The sequence below is a fragment of the Sus scrofa genome, chromosome 9 (genome assembly GCF_000003025.6).
Source record: "Sus scrofa isolate TJ Tabasco breed Duroc chromosome 9, Sscrofa11.1, whole genome shotgun sequence".
Lineage (NCBI taxonomy): Eukaryota > Metazoa > Chordata > Mammalia > Artiodactyla > Suidae > Sus > Sus scrofa.
In genome coordinates this window covers 68041107-68064826 of record NC_010451.4, presented here as the reverse complement: position 1 = coordinate 68064826, position 23720 = coordinate 68041107, and the positions used below count along the sequence as shown (strand labels likewise).

Genomic DNA, 23720 nt, shown 5'->3' with positions numbered 1-23720 from the left:
AGAATATGCTTCATACTTTGCTTAAATAATTAGGACCACACTATAACCAAAAGTATATGCTAACAGTAAGTATGCTGATTATAAAAAGAGGGGCAGTCTGGATAAGAGGACAGCTCTTTTGGTGCCTTCCCCCAAAAGTGACACTGTTCAGAGCTATGTAATTGTTTATAGCCATAGCCTGGCTCCAGGTTCGTCACGCGTGAGGCTTCAAAATGTCCTTGAAAAGCATTTCACAATAAAGCTGGGCTCCCATCTATATCATCAAGCAAACTTTCTTTGTTCTGCTTGAGAATAAGTGCATATAGGAGTTAAAGCTTATGAAATAGTCTCACTGATGTTGAGACTTGCTGATATCAGCATGGTTTCTTTCCAACCAGTGTTCAGTTGGCTTCCAAGCAACGAGGCACACTGAAATAGATTAATTTCTATTTAGGAGGCAGCATGAAAGACAGTGATGCAACTCAAAGTTTAAATATTAGTATGAACATTTGCTGTATATATACTAATTATAAGTGCTATAAACAATAGAGCTTCAAGCCTGTTAAAAGATATCATTCAATTAAGTGGTCCTTCTTCAGATAATATGATGGAAAGCAAATAATTATTAAATTTTATATTGATAAATATCAATAAAAATAAAGGAGGGAGAAGTCAAAGCAATGGCCTTGTTCTCACTCGTTCAAATATTCATTCAACAAATATTCATGTAATAGCTTTACTGTGGATCCTCACAGCTTTGGATGTAGAGATGACTCTGGCACAGTCTCTCCTGTTCTCCTTTCCCTTCTCTACAGCTCGTCAGCAACAAGGAACCTTTGCTTCCCCAACTGCCACAGAAGTTTATCTGTATCTTGTTCATGACACTTATTCTTACACTATGATATGTATAAGTCATATTTTTCTTACCAAAATAGTTCTAAGAGGTGGTATCCTTATTTTAGGTTTTACAGGTTATGTAGGAGAAAGCAGTTTGAAGTCAGATTTGAGCTTGCATTCTCCTTTGCCAATTACTGACCCTGAGTACTTGGCCAAGGCTACCTTTTCGCCTTGGATTTCTCATCTAGGATAATGTACACTCACCTAGGTATTGTCTTAGGATAATACTCACCTTTCAAAATTGTAGTGAGGGCTAAATGAGATAAAGCCTGAAAGACCTTCAGCATAATGCCTGAGGGTAAACCTTGAAATGCTCAACACCATTTTTTCCTGCGAATCTCAGGGAGACTACTCATGTTGCATGTCACGTGTTCTATAACCCTATCATTCAGTCTTCAGCTCCTTTGGTGACTATGCAATACCTTTTCCTTAAATCTCTAACATCTCCTTTCTCTTTAAAAAAAAATTTTTTTTGGCTGCCCACAACATGCAGAAGTTCCCAGGCCAGGGATGGAACCTGTGCCACAGCAGTGACAATGTTGAATCCTTAGTGCACTAAGCCACCAGGGAACCCCTAACATCTTCTTTCCCAATCTTCCTCTCCACTGATCATTTTATTTTTTATTCGCTGAGAAAATAGAAGCATCAGAAGAGAACTTCCGCATATGCATTCACCATCGCATCTCCCTAGCTGCTTCACCTGTACCAATATGTTTTACTTTCCCTCCTGGTACTAACACCCCACTCCTATGTAAGGTCCACTCCCCTGCTGAGCACTAGATTCCATTCCTTCTAGCTTACCCAGACATTGCTACAGCAATTCCTCCTTTTTTTCCTGCCGTCACCCGCCCCCTTCTACTAGATCATTCTCATCAGCTTATAGGAATAGCAGCCCAGCTTCTAGTTCTCTGTTCTTAAAATATAGTTCCCTTGACTTGACTTCTTGTCCTTGCCATCACTCTACTCCTCTGCTCCTCTTTATAGAAAAGCTCCTTGAAAGAGTTGTTTGCAGTTGATATCTCCAATTTCTCTCCTTTCATTCTCTCTCAAGCTCACACCAAACAGCTCCGATTGGCCTTCTTCCTCTACACCAAAACTGGTTTTTCAAGTCACTAGCAAATCTTGTGCTGCCCAACACAACAGGGATTTTCACAACTGATCTTTCTCACTCTATCAGCAGCATTTGACAGTCAATCACTCCCTCTTCTTTAAAGTTCTCTCTTCCCTAATGTCCTAGAGCCCTGCACACTGGGTTCTCTCCTGTTTCAGAGCTGCTTATATATTTGTTGGTTTCTTATATTCAGAGCCTTATATATTTACTGGTTTCTTCCCACACCACGACGCCTAATGTTGGAGGATCCAGGCTCAGCCCTTGGGCATTTCCTCTTCCCTAGCCTCAATCACCCCTTGGCTGATCTTACTCGGTTTCACTATTCTGTACATCCATGTACTGACAAGGCCCACATTTGTATCTCAAGCCCAGACCCCTATTCCCTGAAATGCCAACTTGTACCTCCCGCTAATTTTTTGACACTTGTACTTAGATGTTTTGCTATCTCACTTTAACATCTCCAAAATGGACCTCCTCGTTTTTCTTCCCGATCCTGTTTTTCCCATTCTCAGTGTCTTGTTTAATGGCAATTCTATCCTTCCAATTGCTCAGGCCAAAAAACTCCGGCATCTTCATCGACTCTTCCCTTTCTCTCATATCCTGATACAAGCTGTCTTTCAAATCCTACTGTCATTACCCAAAAAAATGCATCCAGAATCTGACCTCTTCTCACCAGCCTGGTGAGAGCCACTCACAACTTCCTGCCTGGATTTTTGCAATAGAGCCCACGCTGATTCCCCATTTTCCACCCTTAACTTTCTACACCCTCTTCCTAATCCAGCAGTTAAAGGGATCATTTTCTTCTCTGCTTAAAACCCTCCAATTGTTCCCACCTCAGAAAAAATACCAAGCTTATTACAATGACCTGGCATAGTCTATAGGATCGACCCTCCTCACCCTCCTTCCTGTACCTCTCTTCATAATACTTATCATCTCCTGATGTATTTTATTCTTAATTATTTTGCTATTTATTTAAATATTTGTTGAATGGATGAATACATTAAAAAAAACAGGGACATGAGTTGGCAGTGTGAAATAAAGAAGTTAACAATTTCTGTGCATGATTGCTAAAGACTTGTGCAAGAGAGCCTTATATATTTAGTACTATGCTTATTGACAAACAAACTGAAGAACATTTTGACACAGAACAAGAATATTTCAAATTTCATTAGATACCGGTTGGTCTTCTGATTAATTTTCTGGGTTGTATGGATCAACAGAATATACTTCTAATGTTTCTAAGTTGAGATCTTCTTTACGGCTTGTATTTGTATAGTAATTACTAAATGGAAGAAAACAGAAAAAAAAAATCTTTACTTATTGGCCACACTTGTTTCCTTTCTATAATTCCCAACACATAGTAAGTACTTTTTATGAATAATTTCATTTTATTGTCTTAAATATCCTATGAGGTAATCACCATAACACCTTCTTTTTTGGAAAGACCCACAAAAATAACTTGCTAGGCTGCTAAGTGTCCAAGTCAGAAGATGACATCAGGCAGCTTTATCCAGGATTCTTAATGACTGATAACTACAACTCCCAGATTAAAAAAAAAAAAGTCATAAAGAAGCTTTCATTTTGGAATATGATCATAAATTTACCCTTTGGGGACCAATCGTCTAATCTGATTTAAAAGAAAATTTTTGTATTTGATGTTTAATTTAAAATCCTTACATAGCCACCCAGCACTAAAAGCTTTAAATGATTCTTAAGACATCTTTACTTTTATTCTTTGCAAGCACTTATTCTTTACTGTGCTTCTAAAACACTTTGCCATATTTAGCAAAGGACAACAAAATGTGATTGTACTATCTGTAGAACTCTAAAACAAAGTACTACAAAATAACTTGGGAAGAAAGATTACTGTTAAGAATATTTACAGCAGAGTTCCCATCGTGGCGCAGTGGTTAACAAATCCGACTAGGAACCATGAGGTTGTGGCTTCGATCCCTGGCCTTGCTGCTCAGTGGGTTAAGGATCCGGCGTTGCCGTGAGCTGTGGTGTAGGTTGGAGACACAGCTCAGATCCTGAGTTGCTGTGGCTCTAGCGTAGGCCAGTGGCTACAGTTCTGAATAGACCCCTAGCCTGGGAACCTCCATATGCTGCAGGAAGCGGCCCTAGAAAAGGCAAAAAGACCAAAAAAAAAAAAAAAAAAAAAAGAATATTTACAGCTTGTCACTATCACATTTAGGAGGTCAGCTTATCGTGTTGATGGGGCAGATACATTAAGATCGTTACAAAATGGTATTTTTTAGGTCCATGTGAGATTTAGGTTTTGTGAGCTCTTTTCACTTGTTTTTTTGTTTGTTTGTTTTTTGCTTTTTAGGGCTGCACCCACAGCATATGGAGGTTCCCAGGCTAGGGGTCCAATCAGAGCTACAGCTGCTGGCCTACACCATAACCACAGCCACAACCATGCCAGATCTGAGCTATATCTGTGACCTATACCACAGCTCATGGCGATACCAGATCCTTAATCCACTGAGCAAGGCCAGAGGATCAAACCCACATCCTCATGGATACTAGTCAGATTTGTTTCTGCTGTGCCAGGACGAGAACGCCCGAGATTGAGGTTTTATTAAGTTATCTTAGATGACAAGAAAGGAATAACATAGTCTCTTCTTCACATGTTTAGATGACTTTTAAAAATATTTGATTTTGTTACTAGACATCCCTCTTTAAATGATTCATTACTCATCTCATTTACAAAACGTATTTAAGGCAGCTCAAATGTTTGTATCAACTATCGGAAACTAAATTGAAGTCAGTTAGAAAAATGGAAATAAAACAAATGAGTGATGCTTAGGAATTTACTTTAACAAATATGTTTGGTTAATATCAACTGAGGCACTTAACATGTAGTATTTGGCATAATCATGTTTAATTGACTTAATAATCAGTTTGAAGCATTATGAATTATTGGAGCTTGTAGGCATTCCCAAAGTTTGCATATTTTCCTACACATGCAATGCTCTAATAGCAAACCTAGTAGCAGGAAGGAAGGAGACAGAGACCACATTTTCTATTTATTTAAATTTCTAACTACTCTTGGCTAAAATTATCTTCTAACTTCCTGTGAGGAAAGTCATGCAAATGACATCCCTGCTTTTGTTTTCTTGAGACCTTTTTCTCTCTTAAATTCTGTGAACTATTTTCTCCTTACTTTCCTCTTACCTCCGGCTGTTCCTTCCCCTCCTGCCTCTTAAGCATTACTGTCTTTCTGAGATCTGTTGTCATCCCTATTTTAATCTTTCATGGGTTTTTTTGGGGGGGAATTGTGACTTAAATGTCACCTACCTGAGTGGCCTATCTTTTGAGTCCTACATCATGAGTGCCTCAAAGTAAGAGGTCAGAACTGAACTCTTCATCTTTCCCCACATGCCTGTCCCTCTCCTCTTTTGTGAACCACTGGGTCCACCCAGTGACATCTGGTAGACTCATTATTTGTGTCTCCTTCTCCCCACATTCAGCAGTTCACCAAATCCTGATGTTTCTTCTTTACAATGAAGATGCTTCCTACACCTCTTCCATACTCTTGATCCCCACCAAGGCTGCTGTGGTTGAGGGTCCAATACGGCCCCTTCTTTTGAAAATGCAAAAGTGAACATATTGTTTCCTTGTTTAAGATCCTACAGGATAAATCCCAGCTCCTTGTCATGGCATACAAGTCTTTTGATGACCTAGCTGTTAGCTTCTTTCTAGATTTTCCCAATGATTGTTAAATGAAACATTATTTCCATGGATATTAAAAGCATTAGATAAGAAAAAGAGTTCTGCAGTCCAAACTAGTTTGGGAGACTAGTTTTTTTAAAAAAACGAAACAGATTTTTGGAGTTTCTGTCATGGCTCAGCAGAAGCAAATCTGCCTAGTATCCACGAGGACACAGGTTCAATACCTGGCCTTGTTCAGTGGTTAAGGATCTGGTGTTGCCATGAGCTGTGGTGTAGGTCACAGATTGACTCTGATCTGGCATTGCTGTGGCAGTGGTGTAGGCCAGTAGCTACAGCTCTGATGTGACCCCTAGCCTGGGAATCTCCATATGCTGTAGGTGTGGCCCTAAAAAGACAAAAAATAAATAAATAAAAATTCAAAAATACATAAAAATTAAACAGGCTTCTTTATTGTAGGACTTTAAATATTCTCATGGTCATTGTGAATCTCCATGAGTAAAATGTATGAACTATTTCCCAATCTCATCTGGTCTGTTTCTCCTGAAATCATTCACAAAGCCAGGGTTTTGTGGCACATACTCTTGATAAATACTAAAGCCTAAAGTGCATTTCAATTTAGACTTTGCAAGATCTACTGTGCTCACACCCTCCCAGGATTAGAATAAACTATTCAGGTTCAAAGATGCCATCATTATATAGTTTCAATGTAACCTCTTCATGCTTGATGCCTGCACTAGTCATTAGAGAACCATGAACAGTATAATCAGATGACACTGGTGGCATACTAAGTGACAGATCCAGGTGAGTTGGCATGTTTTCTGGAGTTTGTGGGTGACATGCCTGGGGTGATCTGGCTTGTTATCCTCCCCAGAAGTTACCTGAGACCTGGTAAGACTTCACCTGGTTAGTCTTCACTATTGTGTACAGAGACTCAAGAACCTGTTCACTCTGAATGTAAGATACCTGATGGAATCAGTTGCTAAATATGTATCCTTTTCATGTTTCAGAATATTCTGTAATTTTCACAAGATTTTTGTGTGAAAGGGGTCTTTCATACCATTCCTCCACCGAGACCTATGCCACCTTCGCCTTCAATCCCCTTCACACTTACAATTTTTCCACCAAGTCAAATATTTATGTAGTTCTCATAACATGTGGTGGGATGACAAGCCTCTGAGTCTTTACTCAAATGGCTCCTTCTACCTGGAATACCTTTCTCCCCTTGTCTATACCCTTTTAAGGCTCACCTAAAACATCTCCTCCTCTATGGAAACTTTTCTGGTCAAAATTCCCAAGTACTGATTGCATCCTCACCAGATATCACATAACCCAGTCTGGCAACATTACTTAATGGATAAAATGTTTTTAAAAATTGATACATAAAAAATAAAAATATCCGAGTTCCTGTTGTGGCACAGCAGAAATAAATCCGACTAGTAACCATGAGGTTGCAGGTTCGATCCCTGTCCTTGCTCAGTGGGTTAAGGATCTGGTGTTGCCATGAGCTGTGGTGTAGGTTGCAGACGTGGCTCAAATCTGGCATTGCTGTGGCTGTGGAATAGGCTGGCAGCTATAGCTCTGATTAGACTCCTAGCCTGGGAACCTCCATATGCTGTGGGTGTGGCACTAAAAAGACAAAAAAAAAAAAAATCACTTGAACAAATAGAAAGGGCTGGCATGTTCCTGAAGGTGAAATCATTACAGAAAATGTGCCAAGTCTCCAAGACTAATCTATAGACTTAAATGCAATCACAACATATCTGTTTTTAGAAAATGACAAATCTAAAACTCACCTATAAGAACAAACAGAAGAGAAGAAAATTGTGAAAAATTATAGTAAGGGGATTCTTGCCTTATCAGATATTATCATAGTAGAAGTCTATACTATTTAAATGCAAAGTAGTTTATGAGGGAAGAAGAGATAGATACATTTAAAAAATGAGTCCAGAAATACAGTATATCCAGATATATTAATTATTTGATACGTGGTCCTCATGACTCCTAGTTGGATTCATTTCTGCTGTGCCACAACAGGAACTCCTTGATACGTGATCAAATTAGAACTCACTTTCTGGAAAGTCTTTTGGAAATATTTATTAAGCATCCAAATGTTCATACACTTACCCCTGGCAATTCTGGAAATAAAGGGCTAAGGAAATAAGTGGATGTGGAAAAGTTTTATTCGAAGGTGTTTCTCATATCTTCACTATCAACATAATTGTGGAGGGAGTTCCCATCATGGCACAGCTGATATGAATCCTCTAGGAGCGGTGAGGTTGTGGGTTTGATCCTTGGCCTCGCTCAGTGGGTTAAGGATCCAGTGTTGCCATAAGCTGTGGTGTAGGTCGCAGTCATGGCTCAGATTTGGCATGGTTGTGGCTGTGGCTGTGGTGTAGGCCGGCAGCTGTAGCTCTGATTGGACCCCTAGGCTGGGAACCTCCATATGTCCTGGGTGTGGCCCTAAAATGCAAATAATAATAATAATAATAATTGTGGAAGCAACCTAAAATTTACCATAGAGAAATACACATAATAGAACAACATACCATTAAGTAATTAAAAAGAAAACATGACTGACAGACACAAAAAAAATCTGTACATGAAGCTAAATGAAAAAAAAAAAAAGGCAGGAGACTACATAATGCCAAAATTTCAGTTTTAAAGGGAAAAAGAGAAAGGATATAAGAAAATGATTAGATAGGAATATGCCAAATATATGCAGTTTTTATGCCTGGAATTCTATTTTCTGGATTTTTAAATTATGTATCATCTGAATAAACATCATTCAAATAAAATAACTGTGTGTTATCTAAATTCTTGCAGAACAGGCCTTCTATTTAGCAGAAGATACTTTATCCCAGTTATCACATGGCCATACTTATTTCACATAACTTTTGTGTTTAGGTTTTTTTTGTGTGTTTAGGTTTTTTTTTTTTTTACCTTCCTAGGGCCACTCCCACAGCATATGGAGGTTCCCAGGCTAGGGGTCTAATCGGAGCTATAGCAACCAGCCTACGCCAGAGCCACAGCAAGTCGGGATCCGAGCCATGTCTGCGACCTACACCCCAGCTCATGGCAACACGGGATCCTTAACTCACGGAGCAAGGCCAGGGATAGAACCCACAACCTCATCGTTCTTAGTTGGATTCGTTAACCACTGAGCCACGACGGGAACTCCTTTGTGTTTAGTTTTAAGCAAGAAGTTAAAACCTTTTGTGCATTTTGGTCAAGCAAGCATTGAACTTACCGTTCTCTTTGTTTTAGTATCATGCATATGGTGACAATACCCAAGCAGCAAAGAATTACTACACCTGCAGAAAAACCTAGGAAACAAGAGAGAGTATCAAATGCTAGAAAAATGTGACTTAACATTTTTTGACTGATTGTGGGGCCTATTCCTAGCAGTGGGGTTGTGTGACTTTTCTGATTATCCTTCCCCAGCTGTATAAATACCAAATTCCTAAATAATCATCCTTAAGCTTCAAGTTTTGGATTCAACCCAATCAACACTTAATATAAAGTACCAAGTATTTGACCACAGGGTTCCATCAAATTTCTGTTGAGCTTTTCTGTTCTTTTCAGTTTTATTAGCAATCTTCCTCTCACTGTGGTGAAATCAGGAGCACAGGACACCAAGATACCATGGCCTTGCATAAACACATTTAACCCTCCATTGTGAATATATTTTGCTACTGCAGAATAAGCCAGTCTGTTTTGATAGTGTCAAATAATGCAAAAGAATAAGAGTTCATGTAAACTAACTTTCTTTCTTTTTTTTTTTTTTTTTTTTTTTTTTAGCCTTCCTAGGGCTGCTTCCCGCAGCATGTGGAGGTTCCCAGGCTAGGGGTCGAATCAGAGCTGTAGCCACTGGCCTACACCACAGCCACAGCAACGTGGGATCCGAGCTGCTTCTGCAGCCCACACCACAGCTCATGGCAACGCCAGATCCTTAACCCACTGAACAAGGCCAGGGATCGAACCCGAAACCTCATGGTTCCAAGTCGGATTCGTTAATCACTGAGCCATGACGGGAACTCCCTAACTTTCCATTTAATAACTGAGAATAGCTGTTTAAATCATTTATTCTGTTTTATCTAAAAGTGGCAATTTGTGATGTGAAGTACACGTGAAAAGATTCTTAATGTTTTAAGAAAACATTTAAAAAAGATAATTTCTCATGAGTTAAGGTGAAAAAAATTAACAGGCAAGATAGAGGCCTCAGATTTTACACACATTTTTATAAAACACCGTTAGAGGGAATTCCCATTGTGGGGCAGCAGAAATGAATCTGACTAGTATCCATGAGGATGCAGGTTCGATCCCTGGCCTCCCTCAGTGGGCTGGGGATCTGGAGTGGCTGTGGTGTATGTGGCAGATGCGGCTTGGATCCCGCATTGCTGTGGCTGTGGTGTAGGCCTGCATCTGTAGCTCCTATTTGACCCCTAGCCTGGGAACCTCCATATGCCATGGGTATGGCCCTAAAAAGCAAAAAACAAACAAACAAACAAAAACATTAGAAGTTTTCTTCAAGTATTTAAGAGAACTTACCACAGATAAGAGGAACACGTGAACCTAAGGAGAATACAAAATCATGGAAATATTAGTCTGGTTGAAAAGTTCCAGGTAGCTTAAAAATCCTATGGCAATGTCCCAGGAATTAATACTCAGCTCCCTCCTCTGTAAGTCTACTTAAAAGGATGTATTGGAACCCTGGATTATACCCATTCTTCCTTCATTTTTTATACAATAACTTCATTGGACTTTTAAGAAATTTTCGCTTTAAGTAAGTTGGGGTGTTCATTAATAATAAAAAAACCCAATAAACTCAACTTTATAATCAGGGATTTCTCAGGTCAGAATGCAAATATTAACTCTTACAACAGGTTGGCTAACATATTTTTGGAGGCCCCTGTCACATCGGTAGGCACTTCAAAATCAAAATTCAGCAATAATAGAAGTCTCAGCAGTAACTCCTTTCAAAAATACAGTTGATCTTCTGTATCTGTGGATTCAACCAGCCACAGATTAAAAAAAAAAAATTTGAAAAAGCCAAAAATTCCAAAAAGTTCCAAAATGCAAAGCTTGAGTATGCTGTGAGCCTGGCAACTCTTTACATGCCATGTATATTGCATTAGGTATTATAAGTAATCTAGAAATGATTTAAAGTGCATGAGAGGATATGCATAGGTGACAGGCAAATACTATGCCATTTTACAAGGGACTTGATCATCTGCAGATTTTGATATTCGAGGGGGTCCTAGAACGAATGCACCTACTAATTCCAAGGGGCAAGGTGTAAGGTTATTAGTTTTGCACCGTTTAAATTAGTGCTCCTCTCTCTATTTTCTTTCTTTACTTCCTCCCTTCTCAGAAAGTCTCAGCTTTTCTAGAATAGACCACTGACTTCAAATTTGTCTGTTACTGTAGCACTATTGTTAGGCCTATGTCAATTTACAAGCGCGGAGCCCCCAGCGTCAAGGGACACCCCTCACTCTCTTCTCTCCAGTGAAACAAATAGGAGCTGCAGGGAAGCCCTCTGTACATACTTGGTGATTTGCAAACAGCCAGGGGAGGGTTCCATCGGTGATCTTCCTGACACTGGCTCTGGGGACTGCCTTCCAGGGTGTACCCTTCTTCACACTCTAAAGTGACAACAGCTCCATACTGATACATTTTCCTAGGTTCCAGCCCATTCTGGATTCCATTTACGTGCTCTGGGAAGCTACAGTTCACCTCTGAAATGAAAGGAATGAAAGTGAAACTAGGTCCTATTCTGGCCTTTTACCAAGAATACAGATGCTGCCCTAAATGGAAACATTTATGAAACCAATTTAGTTTATCCTCAGTGAGTAAAGCTTCACTGGAATAACACAGAATGATGTTCTAGGCACAGACTTTTAGTGTCAGCTGGCTACCTCAATAATGTCCAGACAACTACAGCAGATTGCTTTCCTTCTCTATCCTTTAGTTTCTAAACTAATGATTTTGAGCAGTTTTTGTGGCTTCTGAGAGAAATGGTGAGGGCTGAATGGGTAACATTAAGAATTCTGAATTATTGTTTTATCAACTTCTACTCTTATTCTTTAATTCTTCTTACATGTAAATGCTTTCTCATTTCTCCTTTCATCTTTTCAGTACAGGGACCAAGAGTGTGAGATAAAATTTGAACCTGATCTAGCTCTGTGACTCTGGGTAAATTACAAATCCCTCCATTCTACTGGGACCTCATCTATTATGCAGGAATAATAATGGCACCAATAGGATATGGTTCTCATGAGGATTAAATGAGATAATCAAATGAGATCAAATGAGCAGGCAAAGTGCTGTGCACAATATCTGACATATGGTAAAAAAAAGTGCTCAATAAATATTTGATATTAACTCACTACTCATATTTATATGCATTATTTATGATAATGACATGCTGAAATGTTTATAAAATATATACCCATAATCCTATCACTACTTAGAAGAAATATACCCAAAAGATAACTGTGCTTTTTATTAGTGTTTTGTCAATGATGCTTATCATAACTGTAACCAGAGTGCAAATTCAATCTGTGCTTTAGTAGTATAATGTACACAGACTTCACCTTTCCATATTTAAATAACTACATGTGATAGCTCAGAGTCCCAGTCATTTTACTTATTTTGCAGTATTTAGATCACTTCATCTAGTTAAATCCAATTAGATTAACCCAATTAAATGCATTTAATTAAATGGTGCACATAATGCATTTATTTGGCTATTTTAAATTGAAAGTATCTAACTGAATATATTTATTTGGAATAAATTTCATTTAGAAAAAAAGCAAACAAATAGACAACACACCTTTACAATAAGGGGCAGGTTGATTCCAGTTTCCCTCATGTGTGCAAAGAAGGAGGGCCTCTCCCACCAGCAAGTAGCCTTGGTTGCAGCTGTACAGGACTGACATTCCCGGAGAAAATCGAAGTATGTCTCCACCAGTGTGATTCCCGTAGGGGATCTTAACCGGACGATGACATCCGAAGAAAGCTTAGAAACCAATATAAAAGGACTTTAAATTTAGCACAGAGGAGCACATAGCCAACACTACCTGTGGGTGACGAGATACAGAAAGAAGGCAGGCACCAAGCCAACAAAGTGGTATCCAGAAATATTTACTCCACCCAAACCAAGCAGTACCGGACAGTGATTTGCATGTCCTACCTACATCATACACATTCTGAAGACAAATGTCAAGTGTAAGATAATGAAACATCAATGGTTGCAGCCCACAATAGTAATCTGTCAGACAATGGTATTCTTTTCTTCCTCTTTAAACAAAGGCTATTAGTCAAGGGTCACACCCTCAAATATCTACAGGAGCCAGGAAGTGAATCCATCAGATACGGAAGCACCTGTCCTTCTAAAAATGGCAGTCACTGCCCAGTTCAAGCTATGGATGCCTTGCAGGAAAGTAAAGGAGGCCCTTACTGTATAACAGGTTCACTGTTTGTCTTGGGTGGTGGAGATGGGTTTCACTTAAAATAAGATTACTGCTCTAGGAGTTCCTGTCATGGCTCAGTGGTTAACAAATCCGACTAGGAACCATGAGGTTGCGGGTTCGATCCCTGCCCTTGCTCATTGGGTTAAGGATCTGGCGTTGCCATGAGCTATGGTGTACGTTGCAGACGAGGCTTGGATCCCGCATTGCTGTGGCTGTGGTGTAGGCTGGCAGCTACAGCTCTGATTAGACCCCTAGCCTGGGAACCTCCATATGCCATGGGAGTGGCCCTAGAAAAGGCAAAAAGACAATAAAATAAAATAAAATAAAATAAAATAAAATAAATAAAATAAAATAAAATAAAATATTACTGCTCTAGACAAAGAAAACTGTTCTGAACTTAGTTCTTGGTCACCAATTGGGAACCTCTGTTGTAGATTGCAGCCTCTCTTGCGGGGGTAAAACTACCAATGACAACTAAAATTACAAGAAAAACAATTCAATGGATTTGAAAGCCAACTCCTTTCTCCAGAATACTGAAAGATCTCTTCTTGGAAGGTGTCACAAGCTTAAATATCAAACTATTATGCAATATTACTACCAAACATTTGCCCCACAAAAGTATGTGCATTCGCATTTTAAATTAATAAAGATAATAAATTTTGGAGACTCCATCTGTTCAGAAGCTAACTATTATCCTTTCATGTATTTTTGTTCAACACACTTAGGAAAGTAGAGGAATTCTCTGGTGGCTCAGTGGGTTAGGGATCCAGCATTGTCACTGCTGTGGTAGGGTTTGATCCCTGGCCTGGGAATCTCCATGTGCCATGGGTATTTTGTAAATTATAGCTTTTACTTGCTTTTCTTTTCTTTAGGGAGAACGGCAAGTGTAGAGGCAAACCTTCTTTGTTTTTTCTTTCTTTCTTCCCTTTTTTTTTTTTTTTTTCTGCTTTTTAGGGCTGAACCTGTGGCATATGAAAGTTCCCAGGCTAGGGGTAGAATCAGAGCTACAGTTGCCAGCCACAGACACAGCCACAGCAATGCCAGATCCGATGCATCTGTGACAACACCACAGCTCATGGCAATATCAGATCCCTACCCTACTGAGCAAGCCAGGGATCGAACCCACATCCTCATGGATTCTGGTCGGGTTTGTTAACCACTGAGCCACAAAGGGAACTCCCCTTTTTTCTTTATTCTGTGCAACTTCCCATATTTTATTCTTTAAATATCTTACCCTTTTTGATACAAGTTGGTACATCTGGCACCCATTTGTTATTGGTCTGACACCTAATTGACTGACTGCCATTCATGATGAAGCCAGGTTCGCAGGCAATAACTACTATGTCATTGTGGGAAAATGAAGAATTAGTGTTATTTAGCTTGTATCCATGTGCGACTTCTGGGTTAGGACAGTGAGTCACAGGAGGAGACTTTATGCACCGTGGGAGAGGTCCACTCCAAGATCCATATCCTTTAGAATCATTTGTGCACCATACAGTTTTCTCTCCAAGAAGATCGAATCCTTCATCACATTCATAAGAGACTTTGTTTCCATAGACAAAGTATTTTCCCACCACACCTCTGTGCCTCCCATTCTTAATCACTGGTAGAGGTTGACAGTGGATAACTGCAAAAGAGATGGGGAAATTGACCTTCAGCTAGTACACCAAGGTGGACAGACTTCATTCAGGTACAAATGAAACTGTCCAACCGCAAGTACTAGATGTAGCTATAAAGTTATTTAAATGTGTTCACTGGATTATTCTTTTCTGAAGAAAGCTTTATTAAATTTTCTGACTATATAAGTAATACATAGTCATTCCAAAAAATTCAGAAAATACACTAAGGTATTAAGAAAGGAATAAATATAGCTGTGTTCCCATGAAGTAGGGAAATAGTCTATATTTGTTATTTTAAAAATTCTGAGCAATCAGAAGCTATACGGCAAATACAGTCATTTGTTGGTATCTCCAGGAGATTGGTTGCAGGACTCCCCTCCATCCATATCCAAGTCCAAGGATGCTCAAATCTCTTACATAAATTGTACAATATTTACATATAAGCTACACACAACTGACCATATACTTTAAATCATCTCGAGATGACCTATAATGCCTAATATAATGTAAATGCTATGTAAATAGCTATACATGCAATGTAAACGCTAGGTGAATAGTAGCCAGCACATAACAAATTCAAGTTTTGCTTTGGGGAACTTTCGGGACTTAAAACAACTATTTTTGATCTGCAGTTAGTTGAATCTATGGATATGAAACTTACAGATGCTGAAGGCCAACTATACTCGTTTCCTACTTGACAAGTTTATTCTCCAGTGCTAATGTCAGAAAAACACTAAGATAAATTTATTATCTTATGTACACTGAGCTAAAACATATAGCCTGTGGGGAATAGATTAGTTCTGCAGGGACCTGTCCTCTATAACCCACTACTATCCCACTGACACTTTTTTTTCCTAACTTACCTTTACAAAGTGGAATCTTCTGGAGCCAAACCGCATCCTCATCACCTTGACATTTCTGATAAACATGCCCAGTCAGCTGGTACCTAGAGAGATTATAACATATTTCTCTTCCCAGTATCACATCGCTGAAACCTAGCCTCCTCAGAGCACAAATAAAGAGGCATGTCTAAATAAGAACTTTGTCAGAGAGGCATTAACACTCATGGACCTCCAAGTAAGAAAACTACTGTGTCAAGAAAGGACTGAAGAGTTAAATATGCTACTTAGACTTTTGGAACCTCACATTTTCTCTTAGTGTAACAACAAGGGACTTCTAAAGGGAGTTACCAAGACAAGCTGAGGGTAGAATTCACGCACAAAGCAAGGTGGAGACCCTTTCTCAGAATGGATCCTCTCATACTCACCCTTCTTGGCAGGTTATATTAACTGATACCACTGGCCAATCAGCTGGAAGCTCTTGGAGATCTTCTTTCAAAGGCTGGCATTGTACTTCAAGAGGAGAAAAGTTGGAATTAGTTATACATGCCTGATACCAAGGAGAAAGACATCTCTGGAACTGTAAGTACCTTCACACCGAGGGGCAGAAAGACTCCAATTTCCTGAAGGCATACAGTGAATGGATCTGTTCCCCACAAGCACGTAGCCAGGGTCACAGGTGTAGTCTACAGTCATCCCCGAGACAAAGAGGACCCTATTTCCACCTGTATGCTGACCATGGTGGAGCCCAGAAGGTGGCTGACAGCCTGAAGAGAGAACTTCCCACATAAATACTAACAAAAACAGAATTCATACTCAAGAACACTAAGTATACAACATTTGACAATAGACAGTCTAAAACATTTAAGCCGGAGTTCCCATCATGGCGCAGTGGTTAATGAATCCAACTAGGAACCATGAGGTTGCGGGTTCGATCCCTGCCCTTGCTCAGTGGGTTAAGGATCCCCCGTTGCTGTGGCTCTGGCATAGGCTGGCAGCTACAGCTCCGATTAGACCCCTAGCCTGGGACCCTCCATATGCCGCGGGAGCAGCCCAAGAAATGGCAAAAAGACAAAAAAAATAAAAATAAAAACAAACAAATAAATAAATAAAACATTTAAGCCAAAGCTCATCAAGCTCTTATCCATTTCTGAGTACTTTCTACTCTTTTGAAGGAGTCTGACACCTTAAAAAAGACCCCCTCAATTATCTACCCTGAATATATCCCAGATCCAAAGGGGCATTTACACAAAGAACATACACAACAACACACATAAACTGTTTTGTTACAGAGTAGAAGAAGGGGGACAGTAATCTAAGCTCTCCTGCCTTTTGCCATGGCTCTAACTTTGGGCGAGAGATAATAAACAAGAATGAACAAGTAAATACCTCACTTTTCTGTCCATTGGGTTTTTACCTTTTTCACAAACTGGAATTTCAGGATCCCAGGTGTTATCGGCTTTGCAACGAATCCGACTGCTGCCTTTCAAAGTAAATCCATCATCACACTTGAATGTCACAGTGTCGTTGTAGAAATATGGAGCTTCCTTGACAGATATCTTGTATCCGTTTTCAATGTGGACATGTGAGCACTGAACAGTGGGGATAGAAAGTTTGCAGAGAGGAGGAGGGCCGCTCCAGACTCCTGTCTCTTGATCGTTGCTTATGCAACGGATGGTGCTCTCCCCAATGAGGTTGAACGTCACTCCTCTCTCTGGCCCAGGATTACATGTGTAAGTGACTGTGGTTCCATACAGGACCTCTCCTGAGGCACTTCCTGTGTGTGCGCCATTGTAGATAAGAGGGGGCGGTGGGCAGGTGATTTCTGGAGGGATGAGAAGTCACTGTACAATTTGGTTCCAGTATAAAACACCAAAGAAGAGAAATGAAGCTGGTTATGAAGCTTTTGCTGTCAGATTTCCTAAAGGATATGGGTAAGTTATGATGATAAGCTATATTAAAGCTCACTAGGAAGGCAAAATTCAATTTAGAAGATTTCATAAGAAATATCTCTGTAATGTGTTAAAAGTGAAGATGTAAAAAAAAAAAAAAAAAAAAAGGAGTTTCCATCGTGGCCAGTGGTTAACGAATCCAACCAAGAAGCATGAGGTTGGATTCAATCCCTGGCCTTGCTCAGTGGGTCAAGGATCTGGCGTCACCATGAGCTGTGGTGTAGGTTGCAGACTCAGCTCAGATCTGGCATTGCTGTGGCTCTGGCGTAGGCTTGGCAGCTACAGCTCACATTAGATCCCTAGCCTGGGAACCTCCATATGCTGCGGGTGTGGCCCTAGAAAAGGCAAAAAGAAAAAAAAAAAAAGGTGAAGATGTAGATCAATGCATTGTGATTGAGGAAGTGAAGTCAAATAGCAAATTATTAATAAAGAAAATAATTCTGTTTTTAGTAACCAGCAGGTCAATTAAAGGTATAGGGGAACAGAATTAAGCTCTTTTGACATGGTACATCTTTGTGCTGAGGGGATATAATAGGTTAGCCAAGAATATTTTTTTCATTTTTGATTTTTGAATATTTTTGATTAATTGTTGATTGAACATCTTTTTTTTTTTTTTTTTAAATGGCTGCACCCATAGCATATGGAGATTCCTGGACCAGGGATTGAATCCAAGCTGCAGTGGCAACCTATGCCACAGCTGTGACAATGCTGGATCTTTTAACCCCCTGCTCTGGGCTGGGGATGGATCCCGCACATCCACAGTGATCTGAGCTACTACAGTTGGATTCTTAATCCACTGCACCACATTGGTAACTCTGAAAATGTACTTTTTTTTTTTTTTTTTTTTTGTCTTCATGTCTTTTTTTTAGGGTTGCACCCAAGGCATATATAGGTTCCCAGGCTAGGGGCCCAATCAGAGCTGTAGCTGTCTGCCTATGCCAGAGCCATAGCAACGCAGGATCAGAGCCACATTTGAGACCTACACCACAGCTCATGGCAGTGCCAGATCCTTAACCCACTGAGCGAGGCCAAGGATTGAGCCCATGTCCTCAAGGATGCTAGTCGGGTTCATTAACTGCAGAGCCACGAGGGGAACTCCTGAAAATCTACTTTTTGACGAGCAACTTTTTCATCTACAAAGTAGGGATATTTAACCATATTTACTTTAAATTAATTAATTATAATTATAATAACTGAGGTCTGTAGTCTTATGCTAATGTTACAGATAAGAGGCTAGAGTTCCGAGAAGTTACATAAATTGCCCCAGATTAAACAGTAGGACTAGAATCTGAGTTTATATCCCACATCACTCCCCATTCTCTCCACTAAACTACACTGGAGAGAAATTAAGGAGGTGGCTCATACTCACTGACTTCATTATTCTTATTCTCCCATATCACACAAGAGAATTGGTACCTAAATGCACTTAAATTAAGTGATTGCTATACTTGAAGTAAAAAGAGGTGACAAGAGAACAAAAAATTGTGCAACTATAACTGTGGACAAAGAATCTAATATTCTTAATTTCATAACATGCCTAAAACAGACATTTCCCAGGAAATGCATAGATCTCACATTATTCTAGACCCTTCGTTATTTTTCTACTCACCTTTACAAAGACGAATTTCCATATACCAAGGAATTGTGTCTTGACAAAGCTGATAAACACTTTCACTCAACCGGTACCTAGAGACAGAGTCATGACAATTTTGTCATCTGGTGACCACCAACCTAAGCAAGTGCTCTTGGCTTAAAAGCAGACACATTACTTCCAGGACAAGCAGCAATAGGAACAAAAATGTAGTCACCATCAGCACAACCCATTCATTGCATATCATAGTTTCCATTGATAAAAAATGGAAGGGTCAACACTTCTGCCAACACGTGATGGAGTTGGGGGCGGGGTTTGGATATAAACTCTTTCACTGAGCTTGCAGTGGACTCAGATGTGCCAGACCTCGTTCAGCCGAGACCATCCTCACTCACCCTTCATCACAAGAAGAGTTAACATCTGGTCTAATAATTTGGTTCGTGGGTTTTTTAAAGACTTGTTTTCCTGAAGGATTACATTCTGCCACTAAGAAAAGAGAGAAGAATGAGCAATCAACTCAAGGCGATCGCAAAAGCAAAACACTGACACTCAAAGCGTGGCACCTTTGCATGTGGGGACAGTGGGTATCCACACTCCATCAATGGTACAATGTATGGATTCTTCTCCCACTAGCACATAGCCAGGGTCACAGCTGTATTTTACGGATGTTCCCGGATCAAAGCGAATCACATGTTTATCTTCTTTCTGACCATGGAGGATTTTAGGAGGTGCTTGACAATCTAAAGGAAAGGCAGAGAATTTTTCTTATGTAAACAAATAGAGAAAGAAACTGAGCTCAAGAAACTGGCATTAAATGCTACGATTCCACTCCCGTGGCAGTGGTACAGAAGTCACTTTGCAGCTCAGTTTTGGGTAATTTTAGATCAGTGGCTCTCAATTGCTTTTTTTCCCCTGCACTTAGGCTGCTGCAGATTTTGTTCCATTCTCAATGGGTGTTTCAACTCCTCTTCTGTCTCTTCCTTTTTAAGGAATCACTTTGTACACTTTTAATGGGTGATTCTGACCTATCTGTGGGATGGAGTCTTCACTGAAGTCTCTTCTAAGAAGTCACTGTTGGAGTTCCCCCATGGTGCAGTGGCTTAAGACACCCACTGCAGCAGCTTGGGTCACTGCGGAGGCTTGCGTCCCTGGCCTCATCAAGTGGGTTAAAGTTTCTGACACTGCTGCAGCTGTAGCTTTGTAGGTCTCAGCTGTGGTTCAAGTTCAATCCCTGGCCCAGGGACTTCCACGTATCATGGGCATGGCCATAACAATTAAAAAGGAGAAGGAGAAGAAAAAGAGGAGAAGAAGAGGAAGAAGTCACTGTTAAGACAAACAATCATTTTCCTCATTTTTTTTTTTTTTTTGCTTAAAGAAATCACTTAATTTAGTGACCTCTAATGTTTTCTCCTCCTGTGGACAACCTTACAAAATGAATGGGGAACAGGATTTTTAAAAAGCCTTCTATATAATTTATATTCTCTATATTTAGTTTAATTGTGGGACCTGGAAAAGGCCCTGCTGAAGTCCGTAACCCCTTCTCTAATGCTTCAAAAGGATGAAGCAGTGGCACCTGTTGGAATACCCACCCTTTTCACAGACTGGCACCGATGGCTCCCACGTGCCTTGGGCATTACATCGGATTTCCTTGCTGCCCTTCATGGTGAAGCCAAAAAGGCAGGCAAATACCACAGTGTCATTATACGAATATTGATCTTTCTTCCTGGATGATATTTGGCCTCTTAGGATCTGGGGAGGTGGACACCGAACCTCAGAAACAGAAAGTTCACAGTGTGGGGCAGGTCCACTCCAGATCCCATTCTTCTGACTATCAGTGGTACAATGGATGGTGCTCTCTCCAATGAGGATGAAGTTTACTCCTTCCTCTGGGCCCGGGTCACAAGTGTAAGTGACACTGCTCCCATAGGGAATGTTCACAGAAGAGCTGCCAGTGTGTCTTCCATTGCGAATAGGAGGAGGTGGTGAGCAAAAAATTTCTAGGAAATTGCAGAAAGAAATGACAAGATTGCAACTGAACTATAAATAAAGAATGCCTCAGGTGTTGCTAAACCTCACTCTTATAGCCTAGGTCCAGGGACAGTAATATTTGAATCTGTAATGAATCTGTCAAAGGAGCTATCACAATATAATTCAGAAAGTATGATTTAAAACTTCATTCCTGAAAGTATAATTTGCTGATCCTTTGATTTCTTTTACCAAGTATATAATCTCCTTTATGTGCATGGCCTGGCTGGCAATTATACATAGCTCTCAGAGAAAGAGAAGCTTAGGGGGTTCTCTAGTGGCTCAGTGGGTTAAGGATCCAGCATTGTCCCTGCGGTGGCTCCGGTCACTGTAGGTTTGATGCCTGGCCTGGGAGCCCTGTTTATCTTGAGTAAGCAGAGGAGGTAAATAAAGAGGTAATTCAAGGATGCTTCAGTGAAAAACATATCCCTTAAAGATCAAAAGATCTCTAGGAGAGATCTTTGCTCTATAGGATGATGCATAATAACAAGTGAATGAAAAGCTTTCAGATAAGCTGAGAATGTGGTGTCCTGTTGAACCTCTGGCCAAGGAACTGGTTGCAAAACACAGTTGCCTAACTTACTTTCGCATATGGGCATCTTGGTCCAAAAAGGACGCTGTCCAACAATTACACACTGGCTGGAAGGTGAGCCTAGTAATCGATACCTGGAGACAAAGGGAGGTCATTGAGAACTATCAGGCAGAACAAAAGCCTCTATTTAAAATCCAGCACAATTTCACTTAATGTGTGTATACCAACTCCTCTTATCAGCATTACGTCTCACAACCTCAATCTGTCCATCGACCCTCACAGAGTAGCCTTCTGAGAGCTTCACGGTTTACACCGTGCATGTATAAGTCAAATGAATTAAATCTCATTGGATTTCTGGACACTCACCCTTCATTACAAGAAAAGTGCACAGTCTCACCAACCCGTAGACTCTCGGACTTCTTTATCTGCCCATTAAGAAATGGTCCTGGAGGTTGGCACTCTGCCTCTAAGAAAACAAGCCAATGATGAGCAAAGTGTGGCAAGGAACATTATAGCACCAATTCTTAACATTGATTGTAAATTTAAGGTACCTTTACACGTGGGACTGACAGCATTCCAGTTTCCTGAAGACAAGCAGCGAATGGTCTTTTCTCCAAGAAGCAAGTACCCAGGCTCACAGCTGTAAGTCACAGAAAATCCTGGGGCAAAGGAGGCAACATCCTCCCCTGTGTGACGGCCATGGGCGATTGTGGGGAGTGATGGGCACTCCAGTGGGAAATCTTTACACAAACACACCAAGAAAAAGTTCATCAGATAACAGCTCCTTCACCATCTCTGTTTTGACTTAGTACATACATCCAAATAAATGATACATGATCTGTGGTAAGTGGTTGTCATTCATTTTCAATTCAGCCTTTTAAAGATCAAACAGGCGTGGGGTTAGGGGTATCCATTTAACACCACAAATAGTATTTTTAAATTTTTCATTACATTTTATGGGTTATATTTGCCATGTGAATATTTTCAATTACCAAAAGAAAAATTTGTCTCCATTCACACTTTTATCCTGCCCGTAAGCCTATTCTCCATCCCCAAAGTAGTATGTTATTATTTAGGGAGTTATCCTGCCAGATATTAGTAATATAGGTTTGGAGATCCCATATGTTTCACATATATATACACACACACACATATACACACATTTTGGGTATTTGTGTATACTAAATACATATTATTCTATGCCTTGCTTTCTTTGCTTAATAATCTGGATCTTTCCATGTCAGTAGATATAGGCCTGTCTAAATCTTTATAAAAGCTTGTTTTCCATGGCCATCCTATTTTGTGACTATCTTCAGATCATCCCTGCCTCCAAGATTATGTAACGATTTATAGATAGAATTATATTTTTCAGAGTCCCATCATGGCTCAGCGAAAACAAATCTGACTAGTATCCACGAGGTTGCAGGTTCAATCCCTGGCCTCACTCAGTGGGTTAAGGATCCGCCATTCCCGTGAGGTGTGGTGTAGGTCGGAGATGTGGGTCAGATCTGGTGTTGCTGTGGCTGTGGTGTAGGCTGACAGCTGTAGCTCCAATTCGACCCCTAGCCTGGGAATTTCCATAGACCATGGGTGCAGCCCATAAAAAAAGAGAAAGAGAGAGAAGGAGAGAGAATTATATTTTTCAAATATAATTTTTCAACTCTTTAATGAATTTAGAATTTATCAATATTGTTCTTCATTGAGAAAATAAATACCTAATTTTGATGGTATAATTTTTGCCAAATATAGCCAGTTCCCATAATCACATAACTGAAATCCAGATTTAGATTTTGGCAGCAACATAAAGCAAATCAAGTAAGAGGGACCAGAAAAGTAAGAGGGAAATGAAGTGCTTTACAGTAGTTACTATTTTCAAGGTTTCTGGATTTGGAATGTTACCTTAGGAGATGAGTTGGGAAAATAGAGGAAAGAGTGGATCACTCAGAGAGTAGTTATAGAGGCCAAAGAGAACAGGGCATCATTTCTGCCAGACTGTATTAACAGCTTTTATAGATAAATTTTAAATTC

The 23720-nt window shown here is 40.0% G+C and overlaps 1 protein-coding gene across 1 annotated transcript in view; it reads right to left on the bottom strand.

Moving 5' to 3' along the window:
• Window positions 1–23720, bottom strand: part of CR1 (complement C3b/C4b receptor 1 (Knops blood group)) — a 106490-nt gene that overhangs the window by 67336 nt on the left and 15434 nt on the right. The window contains 5 exon segments of the mRNA XM_021063334.1: window positions 6731–6745; window positions 20926–21132; window positions 21744–21826; window positions 22059–22158; window positions 22244–22432. Of these exon segments, the coding sequence (XP_020918993.1) occupies window positions 6731–6745; window positions 20926–21132; window positions 21744–21826; window positions 22059–22158; window positions 22244–22432 (594 nt within the window).